This window comes from Somniosus microcephalus, chromosome 4 (genome assembly GCF_052327205.1).
Source record: "Somniosus microcephalus isolate GS21.2 chromosome 4, FLI_Smic_1.0, whole genome shotgun sequence".
NCBI classification, from domain to species: domain Eukaryota; kingdom Metazoa; phylum Chordata; class Chondrichthyes; order Squaliformes; family Somniosidae; genus Somniosus; species Somniosus microcephalus.
In genome coordinates, this window is record NC_140990.1 from 175,152,976 (window position 1) to 175,175,079 (window position 22,104).

At 46.8% G+C, this 22,104-nt stretch overlaps 1 protein-coding gene across 1 annotated transcript in view; it reads left to right on the forward strand.

The window, feature by feature from the left end:
• Positions 1 to 22,104, forward strand: part of LOC147119999 (protein FAM237A-like) — a 59,099-nt gene that overhangs the window by 14,810 nt on the left and 22,185 nt on the right. Inside the window, exon 2 of the mRNA XM_085985482.1 lies at positions 11,174 to 11,583. Coding sequence (XP_085841608.1) covers positions 11,184 to 11,583 — 400 coding nt within the window. The 5' untranslated portion in view covers positions 11,174 to 11,183. The remainder of the gene's footprint in view (positions 1 to 11,173; positions 11,584 to 22,104) is intronic.

The window sequence follows — 22,104 nt, forward strand, 5'->3', positions numbered from 1 at the left end:
TTTATGCCCCGTGTATGTCTGCAATACGAACTTGGTATCCCTTAAGGGTATATGTGAGAATAGCTGGTGGTAATCCCTTCGATTTATGACTGATAGAGCTGATCCAGTGTCCAACTCCATTTTCACTTGGACTCCAGCTATTTTTAGCATGACCCAGATAGCATGACACAGACATCCAGAAAATGAGGAACTACGCCTTACTTATTGTCAGACACTAACACAATACAGAAACACACTCAGAACCAAAAAAGAGCAATATATTAAGAATACACTCAGCTCCATGGAGGAATCCATTGATTCCAATTGTTTCTGGGAAAACTTGAAAACACTACACAAAAAACAACACGACGATTTGGCCATTCAAAATGGGGACACATGGGTAAACCACTTTGAAAAATTATACCAGAAAAACACACTAAGACCAGAGCAACACCAAATATGCAAAAAACTGGAAAAGCTAGAAATGGCCATAAAAGATAACCAAAACCCGCTAGACGCCATAATAACAGAAAAAGAACTTCTTGAAAAACTCAAGGACCTGCGACCAGGAAAAGCCTGCGGGACAGACGGCATACTAAACGAGATGATTAAATACACAGACAACAAAATGAAACTGGCTATCCTAAAACTCTTCAACTTGGTTCTGAGTGTCGGTTATTTCCCTGATATCTGGAACAAAGGACTCATAACGCCCATATACAAAAGTGGGGACAAAATCGACCCAAACAACTATCGAGGCATCTGTGTAAACAGTAACCTGGGGAAGGTATTCTGTAGCATTATAAACAAAAGACTTATAAACTTCCTTGAGGAGCACAATGTCTTGAGTAAAAGCCAAATTGGATTCCTGCCAAACTATAGAACATCCGATCATATCTTCACCCTACAGACCCTAATTGACAAACACGTTCACCATAACAAAAGCAAAATCTACGCATGCTTTGTAGATTTCCAGAAGGCTTTCGACTCCATCTGGCATGACGGTTTATTCCTGAAACTTATCGAAAGCGGGGTAGGAGGGAAAACATATGATGTAATTAAATCAATGTATACAAACAACAAATGTGCAGTTAAAATTGGAGACAAACAAACAAAATACTTCCCACAGGGGCGGGGGGTGACGCAGGGCTCGCCAATCTCACCGACACTCTTTAATATTTACATAAATGGATTGGCAAAACTACTTGAACAATCTACAGCACCCGGCCTCACCCTATATGAATCCAAGGTTAAATTCCTCCTCTATGCAGACGACCTGGTTCTGCTGTCACCAACTAAAGAGGGGCTACAGCAGAACCTGGACCTGCTGGAGTCGTACTGCCAGACTTGGGCCCTGACAATAAATCCCCAAAAAACCAAAGTCCTTGTGTTCCAGCAAAGATCCAAACATCAGGGACCCAAAATAAATTTCACAGTAGGAACAACCAAAATTGAACAAACCACTAACTACACATACTTGGGCTTAAAAATCAGTTCTACGGGAAACTTCAAACTGGCTGTGAATGAACTGAAAGAGAAAGCAAGAAGGGCTTTCTATGCCATCAAAAAATCAATCCAAATAGAAATCCCAATTAGCATTTGGCTCAAAATTTTCAAATCAGTAATTGAACCAATTGCACTCTATGGCAGTGAGGTATGGGGACCGCTAACTCAACAAGAATTCGCAAAATGGGACAAACACCCAATTGAGATCCTACATGCAGAATTCTGTAAAAGTATCCTCCGGACTCAAAGGAAAACAGTAAACAATGCATGCAGGGCGGAACTAGGCCAATATCCATTAATAATCACTATCCAAAAAAGAGCCACCAAATTTTGGAATCACCTACAAATGAGCAATCCCCAATGCTATCACTACGACGCCCTGAAATGCCAAGAGCTGACCATAAAGAAGAATACCCTCAGTCAACTAGTCCTGGGACTCAGTGAAGTAACTACTAACAATACTAACAATAACCAGCCCCAGGACAGTGACAGGGTAACACAAAGAATTCGACCCGACACAATCGTCGCTAAGCAAAAGGAAAAATATCTGACATATTGGGCAGAAACAACAAAAACCCAAAGCAAACTCAATTGCTACTTGGCCCTAAACAGACAATACAACATAGCTGATTACCTGACCATGGTAAAGGATAACAAACTGAGAAGAACCTTGACAAGGTACAGACTTAGCGAACATAGCCTAGCGATCGAAAAAGGCAGACACAGGCAGACCAGGCTGCCAAGAGAAGACAGGATATGCTCTCACTGCAGTCAGGGAGTAGTGGAGACAGAGATGCACTTCCTCACAGCCTGCGGAAAATATCAGGGCATCAGGGAGAATTTCTACCAAAAATTCTCACAAATATGCCCTGATTTCAGAAATCTGAATGACAACCAAAAACTCCCATTCCTACTGGGAGAGGAGAGAAGCAGTGTAACACTGGCGGCACACTATGTTACAGCTTGCCATGAACAGAGGGACAACCAGTAAACTAAGAAAAGAATATATATAAACAATGCGAATGTATATTTATACACTCAGGGATATACCTGTTTATACACTGTATGAATAGAACTGCGTTTATGTGCTAAACCATAAATGTATTTTGATGCTTTGGCAACATAAGATGTAACTTATCATGCCAATAAAGCGATTTGAATTGTGAATAGTTTGTAGGTCAGCTTCCTTACTCACATTGTGAATTCTCAGACTACCCAGCTCCTGGCCGTTTGGGTCTGAGTCCGAATTCTGTTCGTCTGAACTCTTCTCAGCCACCTTGTGTACCTTGTTGTACTTTTCCTGTGATGGCTTCCTTTGGCTGTTGGTCCTTTGGTTGTTGGTCTTCTTCCCTGACCGGCATACCTTAGCTATGTGACCCAGTTTGCCACATTTCCTACATTCCTGGTTCTTAAACCAGCATTGGTTCTGGTCGTGTGTTATCTTCCCACAACAATAGCATTTTGTTGTTGTCGAGGTAATTTGATCCACACTGAGTGCCGCTGTCTTTAGCTGCATTTCCGCAGTTCCCTTCGCTGCGGCTTCGTGCGATGCTGCAATAAGGACAGCCCTGTCAAGTGTAAGGTCGTTCTCTTCGAGTAGTCGCTTTTGCGTTCCTTCCTTTGCCAATCCGCACACGAACTTGTCTCGCAATGCCTCTGTCAGATTCCCTCCAAACTGGCAGTATTTCGCTAGTCTACGCAGTTCGACCAAGTATTCCGCGTTGCTTTCGTCTTTCCGTTGCGTTCTCGCATAGAATTTGAATCGTTCCGCCAACATCAACGGTGTGGGGTTCAAGTGATCCTTCAGAACAGCCACAATATCATCGAAAGTCTGATCCGCCGGTTTAGCTGGTGATAGTAGATGCTTCAAGAGCCCGTATGTCTTCGCGCCCATCGAGTTTAGCAAGGTTATAGCTTTGTCATCTTCTTCTATTTTATTGGCCTCACAATAGATCTCAATGCGTTCCACATACGTGGCCCAGTCTTCTACCTCGGAATTAAAATCATTGATATTACCACGCTTAGGCATCTTCCTCCCTGATAAACACCACGAATTATTTCTTTAAAATTTTTTTTTTTTCAAGATGGCGGTTCCCGCGAAAATGGCAGTTTCCCGCGCTTATCTTCTCTCCCCGCCCACTTCAATGGCGGTTTCCCGCTTCTGTCTTCTTCCCCGCCTAATGGCGGCTTCCCGCGTTTCTTCCCTGGCGGGAGGGGTACACTTTCCCCACGGGCGACGGCCGCTGGCTTTCAGGTTCACAGCCTGCGCGTCGGCTTCAGTGCTTTCCCTTTTCTCGGCAGGGCAACCGGCGCTGGGTACACCCCGTTGACGGCGCACAGTTTCAGCCGCTGGACTGGCTCTCGCTCAGTCTCCCTTGCTCGGGCTCTGTCTCTCTCCCGCTCGCTCGGCTCCCAATCGCGCCTCCCTGCCCTCTCGCAGTCCGGTGCTTCCCTCCCCGGCTGCGGCTGAGTTTATCTCTCCCCGTGCCTACGTTCCCGGTCGCAGCGCTTCGTGGCTTCGGTCGCTGCCCGGCCTTTTTCGCCGGTCGCGGTCTAGCTGTCTCACGACGCCGTTGCGTCCCCCAGCCTGTCTGCTCCACGCTGCCCCAGTCTCAGCGCCTCTGGACCCGACTTCTGTCCGGCTCCTTTCCCCCTCGACCGTGGTCGAGTGTGTGATGAAATATTCCATTCATCACTGCCTGTGACTGTGGTCGGTTTCAGTGTCATTTCCCTTCCCCCAGTCCTCATTGTATTGTTTATTGGAATGTGCTGGAATGTGCTGTGTGTAGGGCTCCGCCCATACCTGGGCCCCTTTTGTAAGCTAGCTCAGTCTGGCCTCAGTCTCCAGAAGGAAGATATCTCTCTCTCTTACGTGTTACTTTCTAAGTTAATAAAAGCCTTATTTTGTTTCGCTAACATCGGGTCTCGGAATTATTGAGGCACATCAGAGTGCACCGCCCTTATCCTCCAGTTATTCTTTTTACTTTTCCCTTACTCACAGTCACCGTGGCCGGCTTGCTTCTCGTGCTGATCGGCTCACTCCTCACCGTGGCAGAAGGGACAGTCAGTGCCTGTTGCTGATGGAAGTCTTTGTCTCTGAATTCTTCCTCCTTTCCAGCTCTGCAGACTCGCGTTTTCTCCCAGCAGAATGACGAGGGCGGTTGCCTCTTCTCGACGCTCGTTAACTGCTTCGGAAGTATTGTTGCCGCAGGGTACGATCGGACTCGTCACCACTGTAAAGTCTGTGGGTTGTTTAGTTAATTAATACACAGACTACCAGAGTAACTTAAAACAGGACTTTACTATTCGAAGGCCAGGGCGAATCTGCCCAATAAATCCTGACACAACACTTATATACTGGTGTGGTCACCGTCGGTATTACAGTATACAGAAGCCAAACAAAGTAGTGCCACACCTAAAATAGTTCTCTTAAAGGTGAACGGTTACATACAATAGTTCTCTTAAAGGTAGACGGGTACATACACTACAATTATAAAAAAGTATTTTTTAGTGATCACTCGGCTTTGGTTCTTAGAATTAGGAACAGCAGAGTTAAGATCGGTTCAGGGGTGTGGATTTTAAACAATCAATACCTGAAGGAAAGTGCTTATAAAGAAGGGATTATAAATATAATAAAGAATGCTCGGAAGGAACCTTTGTTCTTGAAAGAAAGAAGAGTCTGGTGGGACAATTTCAAATATGAGGTAAAAGTTTTTTCGGTACGTTATGGGAAAAAGAGGGCGGCAGCTAACCGGCATCGAGAAGAGAATATAAACAAAAGGTTTACGGATGTCTGTAAAGCAGTTGACAGAGGGGATAAGGGAGCTGAGACTAAGTTCCGGGTGCTAAAGGAAGAGTGGGCATTATTGCAAGCTGAAAAATGCAAGGGGGCCATTCTCCGTGCAAAGGCTAGAGATGCATTGGAGGGCGAAAGATGCACTAGATATTTTCTAGAGCAAGAGAAGCTGCGACAGAGATTATCGTTAATTGAGGAGTTGAAGGTTGGGGAGAAGATCATTCATGAAAGTGAGGAGATTTTGGAGGCGGCTAGCAGCTTTTATCAAGAGCTATATACAAAAGAAGACATTTCCAATTTGGAGATGGAGAAGGTTACTGCTTTTATTGAAAAGGGTTTAAAGGAGGATGAGAGAAGCATGTGTGATAAAGAAGTAGGATTAGCGGAAATAAAAATAGCAATAAGTGGAATGAAGGGGGGGAAAGCCCAGGGTCCGATGGACTAAGTGCAGAATTTTATAAGGAATTTTTCGAGATTTTAAGTCCATTGCTCTTAGAAGTTTTTAAGGAAATTAAAATTGAGGGAAGCCTGGCCCCGTCTATGAGGAGAGGTATCATAAGCTTAGCTTATAAAAATAAAGGGGATAGACGGGATCTGAAGAATTGGAGGCCCATCACACTATTAAATGTGGATTATAAGATCTTGGCGAGGGTTATGGCAAATCGTTTGAAGGAGGTGTTACCGGAGATAGTTTGGCCCTCTCAGTCCTATGGAGTCATAGGCCGGGACATCGCAGACTCTGTGGTCTCAATCCGAGATGCGATAGAGCTCATGGAAGAGAGTGGGAGGGAGGCTTATGTATTAAAGATAGATCAAGAGAAAGCCTTTGATAGGGTCTCTCATGAGTTTTTATTGAAGGTTTTGGAAGCATTTGGTTTCAAGGAAAATTTCATTCAGTGGATAAGGATTTTTTATTCAAACATATTTAGCTGTGTTAAATGTAATGGTTTTTTATCTAAGTATTTTCCGATACAGAGATCAGTGAGACAGGGTTGTCCCCTGTCCCCACTGCTGTACACATTGGTAGCAGAACCATTAGGTTACATGATGCGAAAGAAACAAGGTGTAGTTGGGATTGTGGTACCCAGTTCCGGGCTGGTGTTGGTGATACACCAATATGCAGATGACACAACCTTAACATTGAGAAATGGGGAGTCAGTGAGGAAAGCTATGGAGGTAGTGGAGGAATATTGTAGAGCTTCAGGTGCCAGAGTGAATTATAGTAAGTCCCAATGCCTGGTTGCAGGGAGGGGTAGGGGGGAATGGTTGGGGGAATGTCCCTTTAAGGTGGTGGAGGTTTTGGAAGTTCTGGGGGTGCATATGGGGTGCAAGAAAGACAGGGAAGAAGTGGATCGATTAAATTGGGAACCGAAGGTTATGAAAATTAAAAAGATTTTGGGAAGATGGGAAAGAAGGTGGTTGAAAGTGCAAGGAAGAGCGACAGTGGTGTCTGCTCTCCTGCTATCTAAGCTATGGTACTTATTGACGGTGGAAGATATTCCTGAGTGGGCAGAAAAGTCCATCCGAGAGGCTTGTGTGAGGTTTTTATGGGAAGGGAAACCAGCCTTGGTGGCTTACAATACCATCATTGGACGGAGAAATCAGGGAGGACTCAACTTCCCAGATATTGATTTGAAGAAAAAATCCTTTAGAATCAAATGGGTGAAGAGATTTCTTCAGAAGTCAAATTCCAGTTTTTGGAAGAGTTGTTTTGAGCATTTTTTTAAAACGAAGTGGGATAGGAGGGCAGGGGATATTGTATATGGAATACAATAATATGTTTTTGAAATCGATTGAGCTTCTCCCTAGGTTTTACAAGGGAGTTGTAGAGACTTGGGCTCAATTTTTAAAAAGTGTGCAGTTTATGCCCAAGGGGGCTGAGGAATTTTTAGAACAGCCTTTATTTTTGAACAGGTGGGTCAACATCGAAGGAGAGGTTTTATTTAATCAAGCTTTTATAAAAGCTGGGATTATATCGGTGAAAGATGTATTATACGAGGTGATTCCAGGTTGGTTGCCGGAAGCGATAGTGAGGGACATGGTGTGGGAGGAGGATCAGGAGGTAGAAGGAAAAGCAATAGGAATCATGTATGAGAAGATTGTGAGGGCAATGCCACAGGATTGGATGGAAGAAATAAATGCGGAAATCTCCAAAGGAAGTAAAATGCGTCCTGCTTTTCCAAGCTTTGTACTGGAGAAAGGGGGAGAGTTAGTCCAATTTGACAACTGTAATACTCGAGATTTCTATGAGGTATTCAGAGAATGGAGATTCAAGACACCTGCTGGTCAGGAGTTTTGGCAGAGTATATACCCACAGCTGGACTTCAACAGGATTTGGAAGGGAGTGTGGGCGAATTTTAAATGTCCAGAATGGATTGAACTGGATTTCAAATTGGCTCATAACCAGATTTTTACCATGACGGTCTTGTGCAAGATTGGACGAGTGGAGGCGGCAACTTGCCCAATGTGTAGGACACAGGATGAGACTCTGTCCCATTTACTGGTGTTATGTCCGCAGTTAAATGACTAAGTACTATGTTCGACAGTTGTGTGAAGCTTTTTTGCTGGGTGGGGACCGAAGAGCGAGAATGGGAATCCCGTGGGACTCAATTTTGAGATGGGGATTGCAGGAGAGCCTGCCAGAGTCTAGCGGAGCAGCAATTAATTTAATGTTCAGTTTGGCTAGATTCGTGATTGTGCAAAGAAGGAATGCTCTGTTTTTTAAGGGGAGGAGAATCAATCTAAAAGAGTATTTTAAATATAAGCTAAAAGACCATTATAAGGCTCTGTGGATGTTTTATTCAGAAAGGAATTTAAGGACAGTATTTTGCAACCAATTTTTAAAGTACAATCGATTAATATATGTTACAGGTGACAAATTAAACTTCAGGTTTTGATGTTAAAATGTGGTGGCGGAATGGCTGTGCAGGGCGGTGGAATTGATTTGTATCATACAATGAAATGATCACGATGTTGTAAATGTTCTTAATGTTCAATAAAGTATTTTTTTTTTAAAGTGGGTAGCACTCTCATGTCTGAATCAGAAGGCTGTGGGTTCAATTCCCACTCCAGAGACTTGACCACAAAATCTAGGCTGACACTCCAGTGCAGGTCTGAAGGAGTGCTGTACTTAGAGGTGCCGTCTTTCAGATGAGACATTAAACTGAAGCCCCGTCAGCCCTCTTAGGTGGAGGTAAAAGATTCCTTTGTGCTATTTTGAAGAAGAGCAGGGGATTTCTCTTAATGCCCTGGCCAACATTTATCACTCAACCAACATCACTGAAACCGTTTATCTGGTCATTTATCTCATTGCTGTTTGTGGGACCTTGCTGTGCACAAATTGGCTGCTGCGTTTCCTAGTGATGGCATTTCAAAAAAGTACTTAATTGGTAGTAAAGTGCTTTGGGGTCTTGAAGGGCACTATATAAATGCAAGTTCTTTCTTGCGTTATATATCCCAATATATTTTACTAGGTTTTAAATTGTCATTTCGTATTGTCTAAACAGTGAAAGTGCTGAGGCTACGATTAGACATAAGGGCCTTCTGAAGTTTTCCAGTGCTACATTGTATGGTTATGGGCAATATTATTTCATTCAATGAACACTGTTTCCCATTTTATTTGCTCTTTTCCCAGCTGCATAACTGATCATTTTGTTCTGTGAAACTTTAGCTGCGTCTGTCCCTATTGGTCTCCCTATTTTATTACCATCGGAAAATTTGACAAGCTTGTACTTGGTTTTATTACCCAGCTTACCAATGTAGATTAGAAGCAGCAGAAGTTCCAGCACTGTCACCCCACAACTGTAACTCAACATGAGTCAGCAACTTCAGGAGAAAACAAATGTGTCTCCAAGGTCAGGTGACACAGACACCACGGCAACAGGAATGTAAGATGGTGTCAAGGGTGGGTGATGGTTAAAAATGAAGAGCAAAGCAAAGTAGCAATCGTTTCTTCGACAGCACCTCCCAAACCCGTGACCTCTGCCACCAAGAAGGACAAGGGCAGCAGGCACATGGGAACACCACCACCTCCAAGTTCCCCTCCAAGTCACACACCATCCTGACTTGGAAGTATATCGCTGTTCCTTCATCGTCGCTGGGTCAAAATCCTGGAACTCCCTCCCTAACAGCACTGTGGGAGTACCTTCACCACACGGACTGCAGCGGTTCAAGAAGGCGGCTCACCACCATCTTCTTAAGGGTAATTAGGGATGGGCAATAAATGCTGGCCTTGCTAGCGACGCCCATGTCCCAAGAATAAAGTTTTAAAAAATTCAGCCAATGTATTCTGAAGGCACCACTATTAACGCTACAAACCCCACTGTTGGACTGTTGTGTCTGACATCAAGTCACACGTAAGCTGGAATGTCCTCCGACATAACACTGGCAAAGCTGAAGCCACTCGGCTCAGCCCTCACCACATACTCTCCAGTTTGATTCTCTTTGCCTCTGCTCGCACAGTGAGTCCAACAATACACAACCTCGGGGTCATGTTTGGACTTTAATCCCATATCCTATGCGTGACCTAACACTGCCTGTTTTCACTTTCACAGCATCACCTGCCCCTTGCCCTTGCCTCACTTCTACCGCCCTAATCCATGCCTTTGTACCTCCAGGCTCCAAGTCTCTCCTTGCTGGCCTCTCGAGTTCCAGACTTCCATCAAACTCAACTTGTCTAAAACTCCATTGCCCGCATACTGTCCTGCACTATCTCCTCCTTACTCATCACTTGCCTTCCCCCAAAGCATTAACCCAAATTCTCATCTTCGTTCATCTACATGCCCAATTTCAACAACAACTGTCATTTATATAGTGCCCTTTAACGTAGTGAAAGGGAAGTAGGGGATGCACAAGAGGCCAGAATTGCAGGAACGCAGAGATCTCGGAGGGTTGTAGGGCTGGAGGTTACAGAAATAGGGAGGGGCGAGGCCATGGAGGAATTTGAAGACAAGGATGAGAATTTTAAATTTGAAGCATTGCCGGATCGGGAGCAAAGGTAGGACATTGAGCACAGAGGTGATGGGTGAACAGGACTTGCTGCGAGTCAGGATACGGGCAGCAGAATTTTGGATGAGCTGAAGTTTACGGAGGGCGGACGAGGCCAGTCAGGAGAGTGTTGGAATCATCAAGTCTGGAAGGCTTTCTTTTTCCTTGATAATAAAAGGACCATTTGAATGCAAATTCGCTAAATCTCAGCTCGTGAAGATCTGGCACTGTAGAACACAGAGTAACTGTTAAAAATTGATTCGCAATGGACTCCATATTATAGTAAGCAATGGCTTCTCCTTAGCTGCTGTCTGTGACCCCCAAGTGGTTACAACTTGCCCTCTGAGATTAGTCTGTTGTTAGACTGCTTCAAGAGAGACAGCATTATTATTAGTGTGTGACAACACAGCACAGTGGCACACAGCCCGCCAGAGAATAGTAGGAATCCTCAATGCACCAGGTCTTTTTCAGACAACACCAACTTGCATTTATATAGCGTCTCTAATGTAGTAAAAAGACTCGAGGTGCTTCACAGCAGCGTTATCAGACAAAATTTGACACCGAGCCATATTAGGATAGGTGACCGAAAGCTTGGTCAAAGAGGTAGGTTTCATGGAGTGACCTGAAGGAGGAGAGAGAGGTTTAGAGACTGATTTCCAGAGCTTAGGGCCTAGGCAGCAGAAGGCACAGAGTGAAGGAAATCAGAGCTGTGCAAGAGGCCAGAATTGGAGAAGCGCAGAGATCTCAAATAATATTCATTTAAGGAAAGAAATCTTCATCAGTGGGTAATATTCCCAGTATAAAGGGAGGTGTAATGTCAGTTGGCAACAATCAATAGATAATAAATGTTGATACATTTACACATGCCCCTGTGATTAAACTCTTGTATGCCTATTTCTTTTACAGAACGAGTAAGATGGGCCCCACAAGTATAAGGAGGCTGGTCTGGAACCACAGTTTGATGGGCACACTGTTTCTAGTGGGTTTGCTGTTCCCACCCCTATACTCCTGTCATGGACAGATTGATCCCCTAGCTCTGGGTCGGGCAGACCCTCAGTGTTGGGAATCCTCCTCCGCGCTTCTCCTTGAAATGAGGAAACCCCGAATAGCGGACACTGTCAGCGGCTTCTGGGACTTCATGATCTACCTTAAGTCATCGGATGAGTCCAAACACGCCGCCCTCTTCTGGGTCCTGGCACAGCTATTCTGGGACATCTATGTGGACTGTATGATATCTCGAACCCACGGGTTGGGACGAAGACGATTCATTGAAGATGAAAAGGAACTAACCGCTCTACATGCCCAGACCTCAGGCAGTATGTCTCCAGTCATCATTTACATATGCTCTTGCTGTCGATTCATCCATCAGTACTCTCGTTCTATTAACCCTCCTCCCCCCACCTGCTCTCCTGAAAGTGCTAGTTGGACAAGGAACAGTTCCACGGGCAACTGGCAGCCTTCTGGCACTTCGCCCAAGTGGTCATTCTCGTGGGTGAGCCTAGACAACAACATCAACTTGCATTTATATAGTGCCTTTAACATAATAAAATGTCCCAAGGTGCTTTACAGGAGCGTAATCAGAGAAAAATTGACAGAGCCAAAGAAGGAGACATTAGATTGAAGTAACAGGAAGGACTGATGAAGGGAATGCAATGGATGTTGTCAACATGGATTTTCAGAAGGCGTTTGACAAAGTACCACATAGAAGGCTGGTTAACAAAATTGAGGCTCATGGAATAGGTGGGTCAGTGGCAGCTTGAGAAGCAGGATAAGGAATTGGGTTAAGGACAGAAAACAGCGAGTTGTAGTAAATGGCTGATTTTCAGACTGGAGGATGGTAGACAGTGGTGTTCCCCAAGGGTCAGTGCTGGGGCCACTGCTTTTTTTGATTTATATTAATGACCTGGATATTGGAAGACAGAGTAGAATTTCTAAATTTGCCAATGACACCAAACTTGGGGGTGTGGCAAACAGTGAGGATGATACCAATCGACTGCAACATGTTAGATCCGTGTGTTAATGGAGACACGGAATGCAGGAGTTGATTTAACAAGTGTTTACTGAACAAAGTCTGGAGGTGAACTAGCAACACAAGACGCTACACAGGCTTATATACCCGAGTGGTCACTACTGGTACTACAGTATACAGGGGCTTCAAAAACATAGTTCCTCTTAAAGGTGCATACACTACAATTCCTCCCCTTTTAGATAAATAGTACATAACATTTTAAGTAATCATTAAATAACATTTTTACAAGAACAATAATATACACATTTGCTGAAGTTAATCAATTACAAATTCAGTCTCTCTGGAGGCTTCCTGACTCGGTCCAGGTAACGCCTCGGTGGTGTATTAGGTTCTTTTGGCAAGGTCGATTCGGCTTCAATGCTAGTGTCGGGTTCATCTGGTTCCAGTATCACTGGATCGGAGATAGATACTATGGGTATCTCTGCTTCATCACTAGGCGTATAGAGTTGTGGTGTAGGTTGTCCTTTTTCGGATGACTCTATGATCTGGTCAGCATGGCGCCTTATTATGCTTTCTCCAATGTCCACGGTATACATCAGCAGTCCTAGTCGTGTGCAAATAGTTCCAGGCTGCCATTTCTCGGTACGGTAGTCCCGGGCCAAAACTGGTTGACCTATCTGGAAGGTTCTAGTTGGCCTTTCATTCATGCTTTGAAATTGCCGGTTCTCTACGTCCCTTCTGACGTTTGGCTTGACCAAATCCAGCTGGCATCTTAGTCTTCTATTGAAAAACATCATGGCGGGGGTTTGGTTTGTAACCACATGTGTTGCATTCCTGTACGAAAACAAGAAGTTATCTACCTTATGTTGTAGATTTATGTCTTCATTACCCATGGCCTTTATGGCCTTCTTGAAGGTCTGGACAAACCTTTCAGCCAATCCATTGGTGGTGGGATGGTATGGGGCGGACGTGTAGTGCTTAACCCCATTGTTTTTTAAGAACTTCCTGAATTCTTCGGATACAAACTGCGGTCCATTATCAGAACAGATCTGTTCAGGCAGCCCGTTCCTGGCGAATATGGTCCTTAATACTGTGATGGTTTTTTCCGTGGTGGTGGAGGACATCTTTATTACCTCCGGCCACTTGGAGTGTGCATCCACCGCGATTAAGAACATTGAGTCCATAAATGGACCAGCAAAGTCGATATGTACCCTTTGCCATGGAGATGAGGGCCACTCCCATGGATGTAGAGGGGCTTGTGGTGGGGCGTTTTGGACCTTCTGGCATCCTAGACAGCTCTTGGTCATTTCTTCGATGTCTCCATCGATACCTGGCCACCACACAAACGCTCTGGCTAAGTTCTTCATTTTCACTCCACCCAGATGCCCCTCGTGAAGCTCCTTTAGCACTCTATCCTTGAGTTTGGGTGGAATCACCACTCTGGATCCACACATCAAGGTTCCTCAGCACACTGACAGCTGTTCTCCTCTTTGCGAGAATGCTGGCAACAGTGGTTCGCCATGTGCTGGCCATCCCTTCACCATTAAATCGTAGACTCGTGAGAGAGTCGGGTCATTTCGCGTTTCCTTTTCAATGGTAGAATTTGTCACCGGTAGACATTCCACTATGATCGAGTGGAATATCTCCACTGGGTCCACTGTAGGCGCCTCTTCCACCGTTGGCAACGGTAGGCGCGATAACCCGTCAGCATTCCCATGCTGTTTTGTTCCTTTGTACTCTATGTCATATTGGTGTGCCCCTAGGAAAAGGGACCACCTCTGTAGCCTTTGCGCTGTCATAATGGGAACGCCCTTTTTAGGGTTGAATATGGAGACGAGGGGTTGATGGTCAGTCAACAAGGTAAACTTTTGTCCGTGTAGGTAATGGTTGAATTTCTTCACCCCCCACACCAGGCTGAGTGCCTCCCTGTCGATCTGGGCATAGTTACGCTCAGCTGAGTTCAATGAGCGTGACGCAAAAGCTATCGGCCACTCCGAGCCATCAGGGAATCTATGCGATAATACCGCTCCCACTCCGTAAGGGGATGCATCGCACGCCAGTCTGATTGGCAGTGATGGGTTGTAATGAGCCAACACTTCCCTGGACGTGATCAAGCCTTTGCATTTATGGAAGGCACGTTTACAGTCTTCGCTCCATTTCCAAACTACTCCCGTTTGTAGCAGTGCGTTAAGCGGGTGCAGAACCGTCGACAAGTTTGGTAAAAATTTATGATAGTAATTTACTAATCCCAGGAACGACTTTAATTGTGAGACATTTTCAGGCGCTGGGGCCTTTACGACCGCTTCAATTTTTTCAGGTGACTTATGCAACCCTTCTTTGTTAATGACATGGCCACAATATGATATTTGTTTCTGGAAAAATTCGCATTTGGGGCGATTTGCTCGTAGGCCCCGTTCTCTCAGCCTCGTGAGCACCTGCTCCAAGTTGGCAAGGTGCTCGTTGTCGTTTTCTCCTGTTACAAGGATGTCGTCTAGGCAGCATTGAGTCCCCGGAATCCCTTGCAGGACTTGCTCCATAGCTCTTTGCCAGATAGCCGGAACTGATGCCACTCCGAAAACCAGTCGATTGTACTGGTACAGGCCTTTGTGTGTGTTTATCGTGAGATACTTTTTAGAGGCCTCCTCAACCTCCATCTGTAGATATGCCTGTGCTAAGTCAATTTTGGTGAAACATTTCCCTCCGGATAGTGAGGCGAAAATATCTTCTATCCTCGGAAGAGGATACTGTACCGTGTGAAGAACCGGGTTTACAGTCACCTTGAAGTCCCCACAGATGTGAACTTTTCTCTGTTCTTCCGATTTATCATTATTCAACGTTTTCTTCATGACTGGGACGATGGGTGTTGCCCACTCGCTCCAATCTACTTTGGATAACACGCCTGCTTTTTCCAAATTCTCCAGCTCTGCCTCGACGGCTGGACGAATTGCGTATGGCACCGGCCTTGCCTTAAAAAACTTGGGAATTGCCGCATCTTCCACTTTTATTGAGGCGGTGGTGCCTTTCAGGGTTCCTAGTTCCTGTTGAAACACTTCTTTGGCGTTAGCCAAGATTTCTTTTAATCGTCCAGGTATGACGTCATCATCATTTTTTTTCTTACTGGTCACCGTCAGTGCCTGAATGGAGTGCCAGTCTAAACGTATCTTTCTGATCCATTCACGTCCCAACAACGGCAGACCACCATCTTGCAGAACGTATAAATACAACTTCTGTATTTCCTTGCCGTTGTATACAACAGGCACCCTTATTTTCCCTCTGGGGTATACGTTCTGCCCCGTATATGTCTTCAAGACAATGGATGTGTCTTTCAAAGGTATATGCGTAAATAGCCGCTCGTAATCCCGTCGACTCATGACGGTCAGAGCTGATCCTGTATCTAGCTCCATTTTGACTGGGGACCCCGCTATCGTGAGGGTAACCCAAATGGTCTGGTAATCTTCTTTGGCAATTACATTATGTAATTTGAGACAGCTTAGTCTCTTCTTTCCGGAGTCGCTATCGCTCTTCTGGTCTTCGGAGCTACTGTCCGTCATCATTTGTACCTTTCTGTACTTTTCCTTATTGACCTTTTTACTGTCAGCGGATTTCTTTCCAGATCTGCATACACGTGCAATGTGTCCCATCTTTCCGCATTGCCTGCATGCTTTGTCCTTGAACCAGCAGTCCTTCTGGACATGGGTGGATCTGCCGCAGCGATAACCTCTGTCGAAACCCCGTGTCATTTCATGGGTGCCGAAGTCCTGTGGCTTTTGCTGTATCTCTGCAGCTCCTCTTGCTGCTGCTTCGTATGATACAGCCACACTGAAAGCCTTGTCCAGTGTCAAATCTTTCTCAAAGTAGTCTTTTCTGTGTTCCTTCGCTTAGGAGACCGCAGATGAATTTGTCTCGTAGAGAATCTGCCAGTCCTGCCCCGAATTGGCAGTGCTTTGACAGCTTTCGTAATTCGGTGAGGTAATCAGCGTTACTTTCATTCTTGTGCTGATTCCTCCTGAAGAATTTGAATCATTCCGCTATCAGCAGCGGTGTTGGGTTTAAGTGCTCCTGTAAGGTATCAACAATCTCCTTAAAATTCTTGTCCATCGGTTTGGCTGGAGTGATCAAGTTTCGTAACAGCCCGTATGTCCTTGCGCCCATCAGATTTAGAAGTACCGATGCCTTTTTATCATCCGCTACTTCATTCGCCTTGCAATATACCTCCACTCTTTCCACATATGTGGTCCAATCTTCTATATCACTATCGAAAGCAGTAATATTGCCAGTCTTCGGCATCTTGAAAATCTAAAATGGCGCTTCCCGCGCTTTTCTTTCTTCCCCGCCGAGTTAAGATGGCGCCTCCTGCGCTTTCCCGCCGCTGCCGCTGCTGCCAACGCTGTTCTCCGCGGTTCCCATTGCGACCTGCAGCTTTTCACGGTATTTCTATTTTTTTTTATATATCACTTCAATAGTTTCTCCGTTACTTGGAGAACCGTTCCCATCATGGAGCGGACCCTCTGGGACTTTCCCCTCCCTCTGCTCGGTCCGAACGCCGACCTGCTTTGCAGCACCGGCCATGCCCTGAGTGTGCCACCCTCTCTCTTTGCTTCTGCTTCCCGACTTGCTGCCCGGCCCCGTTGCAGAGCCACCCGATCGAGCTCTAGCCCGCCGCAGCCCAGGAAGGATCAGTGCACTACCTACCACCAGCCTGTTTAGCTGGGGAAACCACAGACTGGAGACCAAGCCTGGCCCTCGTTTTTGAGTTTCTTCGAGTTATTTTTTATTTTTATTTTAATTTTTTTTCTGCCTTCGACCTTCGTCTGAGGAATCGATCCCCTTGAGGTGCTGCCGAATTGCAGGTAAGTTCGTTTCTAACTCGTCGCCACTGTTAGATCCGTGTGTTAATGGAGACACGGAATGCAGGAGTTGATTTAACAAGTGTTTACTGAACAAAGTCTGGAGGTGAACTAACAACACAAGACGCTACACAGGCTTATATACCCGAGTGGTCACTACTGGTACTACAGTATACAGGGGCTTCAAAAACATAGTTCCTCTTAAAGGTACATACACTACACAACAGGACATAGAAAGGCTAGTAGAATGGGCAGACAAGTGGCAGATGGAATTTAATACAGAGAAGTGTGAGGTGATGCATTTTGGCAGAAGGAACAGGACGAGGCAATATACACTTAATGGCACAATTTTTAAAGTGTGCAGGAACTGAGGGACCTGGGAGTTAATGTGCATAGGTCCCTGAAAATGGCAGGACATATTGAGAGAGTGGTTAGCAAAGCATATGGGATCTTGGGCTTCATAAATAGAGGTATTGAGTACAAAAGTAGAGAGGTTATGCTGAACCTTTAAAAAGCGCTGGTTAGGCCACAACTGGAGTATTGCATCCAGTTCTGGTCACCACACTTTAGGAAGGATGTGAAGGCACTTGAGAGGGTGCAGAGGGGATTTACCAGAATGGTTCTGGAGATGGGGGATCTTAGTTACAAGGACAGGTTGGAGAAGCTGGATTTGTTTTCATTAGAGCAAAGGATGTTGAGGGGTGATTTGATAGACGTGTACAAGATTATGACGGGTTTAGATAGGCTAGATGGGGAAAGGCTGTTCCCACTAGTTGATGGTACAAGGGTTAGGGGACACAGATTTAAGGTTTTGGTCAAGAGATACAGGAGGGACGTGAGGAAAAACTTTTTTACGCAGCGAGTGGTGAGTACCTGGAATTCGCTGCCAAACGAAGTGGTGGAAGCGGAGACACTCAATGTTTTCAAGGGGAGACTGGATAGGCACTTGAGGGAAATAAACTTACAGGGCTACGGGGATAGAGCAGGGGAATGGGACTGACTGGATTGGTCTTCAGAGAGCCGGCACGGACTCGATGGGCCAAATGGCCTCCTTCTGTGCCGTTATGACTCTCTATGATTAGGACAGCTGACCAAAAGCTCAGTCAAAGCGGTAGGTTTTAAGCAGAGTCTTAAAGGCGGAGAGAGAGGTGGAGAGGCAGAGAGGTTTAGGGAGGGAATTCCAGAGCTTAGGGCCAAAATGGCTGAAGGCACGGCCACCAATGATGGGGCAAAGGGAGTAGGGGATGAACAAGAGGCCAAAGTTGGAGGAACACAGAGTTCTCAGAGATAGGATGGGGGCGAGGCCATAGACAGTAAGTATTAGCAGACTAATTGTGCAAGGAGGCCAGTGCAGCCAAACATACCTGAATGTTTCAACAAGGATAGTTAGATAGCAATCGGCGGCAGGAAATGCGCCTGATTTTTCTCCTTGCTGCGACCAATTGCTGCTCTGACTGAGCGGCTAACTTAGCACAGACTTCCAATCAAACTCTGGACCTTCTGGGTGCTGACATCACTCACTAGGCCATCAGGAACCAGGTCTCTGCTTAACTTTTATAGGTATTTTCCTCAGCGGATGAATGCGATGTGTGTTGTTATTGGACCTTTCATGCCCGTCAAATCCCAGGTGTGATTCCCCAGTTGGAGGTGAAGAAACCCTGGTCTTGAGTTGACTAATCCCAGTCAGAACAGCAAGTGAGGGGGTTGAATTTTCATCATCACCCCCTGGGTGATAATCTGGCAGAGTGCATCGCCTGCCTCATTTGTAGATATCGTCCAAATTTTATTCCACTGCAGAATGAAAATCGGGCCTGTTCTACAACAGGTGGGCAATTCGCTCCGCCAGTTTACAAGACTCAAGCAGTAGGGGCTTGAGCGAGGCAAGAATAGCAGAAAGACTAGGAGAACCAGCAGGAAAGATACCAGAGTCGATGCTAGATTTTCATTTCAACTTTTCATCAGCAGGATTTAGGACTTTGGCCTGTGGATGTTGGCTTCCCTATGATGGTGTATAATTGGAGCCTAGCAAAAGACTTACAATAGCATGATATTAGTGTTGATGGTTATGTTCAGAAGTCAGACAATTATTTTTAAATGAGGGTGGGGCAGTCCATGGCCCTCTTCCCCTCCCTACCTCTGTAACCTCCTCCAGCCCTACAACCCTTCGAGATCTCTGCATTTCTCCAATTCTGGTCTCTTGCGCATCCCCTATTTTAATCACTCCACCATTGGTGGCCGTGCCTTCATCTGCCTAGCCCTAAGCTCTGGAATTCCCTCCCTAAACCTCTCCATCTCTCTTCTCTGCCAAGATGCTCCTTAAAACCTACGTCTTTGACCAAGTATTTGGTCATCTGTCCTAATATCTCCTTATGCGGTTCTGTGTCAAATTTTGTCTGATAATGCTCCTGTGAAGCGCCTTGGGATGTTTTACTACATTAAAGGCACTATATAAATGTACGTTTTTGCTGTTGTGATATATACCAGCCACCCCTCATTTGCTACATTATATCAAATGTATGAGAATTTGAATCTGACACCAAATATGGTTGCAACTAAACCGTTTATTGTGTTCAACCAAGTCTTGACCCACTCAATGTCTAAGCAGTAGTCATACAGAGAAATAAACAATATTACTCTGCTTTTCATCTGGGTAGAGAGTCGTAACCATCACTGATCCTTTGGTTCTTGTCTCTCTCTATAAACTGTGAAGTTCAAGATTTTTATAGGCCTCTAGTCACGCATACGGTCCTTGATGATTCATTATGGCATGAGAGTTATTGTGAACAAGACTCCCATAAATGAGGGATTTCCTGACAAAACACCAGATGGCTAACTTGTTTACAGCCTTGGGCCCGTTGTCCCATTTCCTATCTCAAGAATATTGTTTCACCATATATTGACAAAGTTTAGTCAACAGGTACGAATTAGAACATACGCAGAGAATAAACAGCAGTCTGCTAAATTGTGCACATTAAACCCCAATATAACCATTTCATTATTTCTAGCTACAGTGTAAATCTACAAGCCATTTATAAACAAAAACCGTAATCACGTGAGATTAAATCAAATCCTAATCCTGTGTATATATCTATATATATAAAGCGGCTCTTCTGTCTGTCCCGATATCTGTCTGCCTGTCTGTCTGTCTGTCTGTCCGTGTTCTATACGTTTGAAAGTTATAGAGCGTACCGACGCGCGCGTCGCCTCAAAAGAAAGCTTGCGATTCCGGACCGGTCATAGGCATATTTACGTTTCGGCCGGACAAAAATCGCACCCGCGGTATCTGAAAAACGTTCAGCGTTCTGCTCATTAGCATCTCATTAGCGACCGTGTGACATCGAGGTCGACCAATCGTACGGCGGGTTCCTGCCGCGTGCCATCCTACAGTTGAGTGTCGAGTGACTCGACGATTGACCAATCCTACGCTTTGGTGACCTGACCGGTCGACCAATCGGTGCGTGTGTGGGCGGGCCTTATCCTTCTGAACCGAGGTGAGTGGCCGCCATCTTGATTTTTCACGATTTTTTTCCCCACACTTTCAGTGTGTTAGGGAAGTAAGGTAAATATTTGAATTATGTGTTAGGGAATTAATTAACAATTTATTTCAGTTTTATATTGTGTTTAGCAACCCCCCGCCTCCTCCTCACCCTCGCGCAGGGGGGACTTGGTGCTGCTCTCCAGGCCCGCTGCAGGCAGGCCTGAAGCTCAAAAAATTTCTTTCTCTCTCTCTCTCTCTCTCTCTTCCCTCTCTCTCTCTCCTTCTCCTCTTCCCTCTCTCTCCTCCTCTTCCCTCTCTCTCCTTCTCCTCCTCTTCCCTCTCTCTCCTCTTCCCTCTCTCTCTCTCTCTCTCTTTCTCTACTTCCCCCTCTCAGGTTTGACGGTGTCGGGGCCGGAGCGGGCGGGCCGCCCGAAGTGAGCCGCTCGCTAACGGCTGCCAGCCCACGGGGTTTCCCTGCCTACTCCCCGCGGGCCGCCTCGCGCCGCTGGCACTGACCGCGCATGCGCCGCCCGCCCGCGAGAGCCCGCTCTGGCTTTTTTTTAAACGGCTGTCCCCGATCTCAAACGGCGTCAGCCACGAGGGTCAGGGTGCGTGCGCAGCAGGAGCAGCTGAGACGCGGCCGTCTCTCTGTTCCGCGCTCGGCTCGGGCGGGGGGCGGGTCTCTCAGCCGCAATTGGCGATCTGGAGGGCGGGGCTCCGGAGAGCGGGAGGGCGGGGCTCCGGAGAGTGGGACGCCGCTGCTCGGGAGGGCGGGGGCGGGGCTCGGGACATCGGGGGGGGCGAGAGGCGGGACATCGAGAGATAGGGGGGCGGGAGATCGGGGGGCGGGACATCGGGAGATCGCAGGCCCGGACTACAGATCGGGGGGGGCGGGGCTCGGGAGATCGGGGGGGCGACCCTCGGGGGGCGGGGCTCCAGAGATCAGGGGGGCGGGGCTCCAGAGATCAGGGGGGCAGGGCTCCGGAGATCGGGGGGGCGGGGCTCGGGGGGTCGGGGCTCAGGAGATCGGGGGGGCGGGGCTCGGGGGGGCGGGGCTCGGGAGATCGGGGGGGCGGGGCTCAGGAGATCGGGGGGGGCTGTGCTCCTGAGATCGGGGGGGCGGGGCTCGGGAGATCGGGGGGGCGGGGCTCGGGATATCGGGGGGGCGGTGCTCGGGAGATGGGGGGCGGGGCTCGGGAGATCGGGGGGGCGGGGCTCGGGTGATTGGGGGGGGCGGGGCTCGGGGACTCTCCCCCTCCCCTCCCCTCCCCTTCCCCCCTCCCCCCTCCCCTCCCCCTCCCCTCCCCCCTGAAAACATTTATCTCTCTTCCCTCTCTCTCTCCCAGTCTCTCTCTCCCCCCCAGTCTCTCTCTCTCTCTCTCCCCCCCAGCCTCTCTCTCTCTCCCCCCCAGTCTCTCTCTCTCCCCCCCAGTCTCTCTCTCTCCCCCCCGGTCTCTCTCTCTCTCCCCCAGTCTCTCTCTCTCTCCCCCCCAGTCTCTCTCTCTCTCCCCCCCAGTCTCTCTCTCTCTCCCCCTCAGTCTCT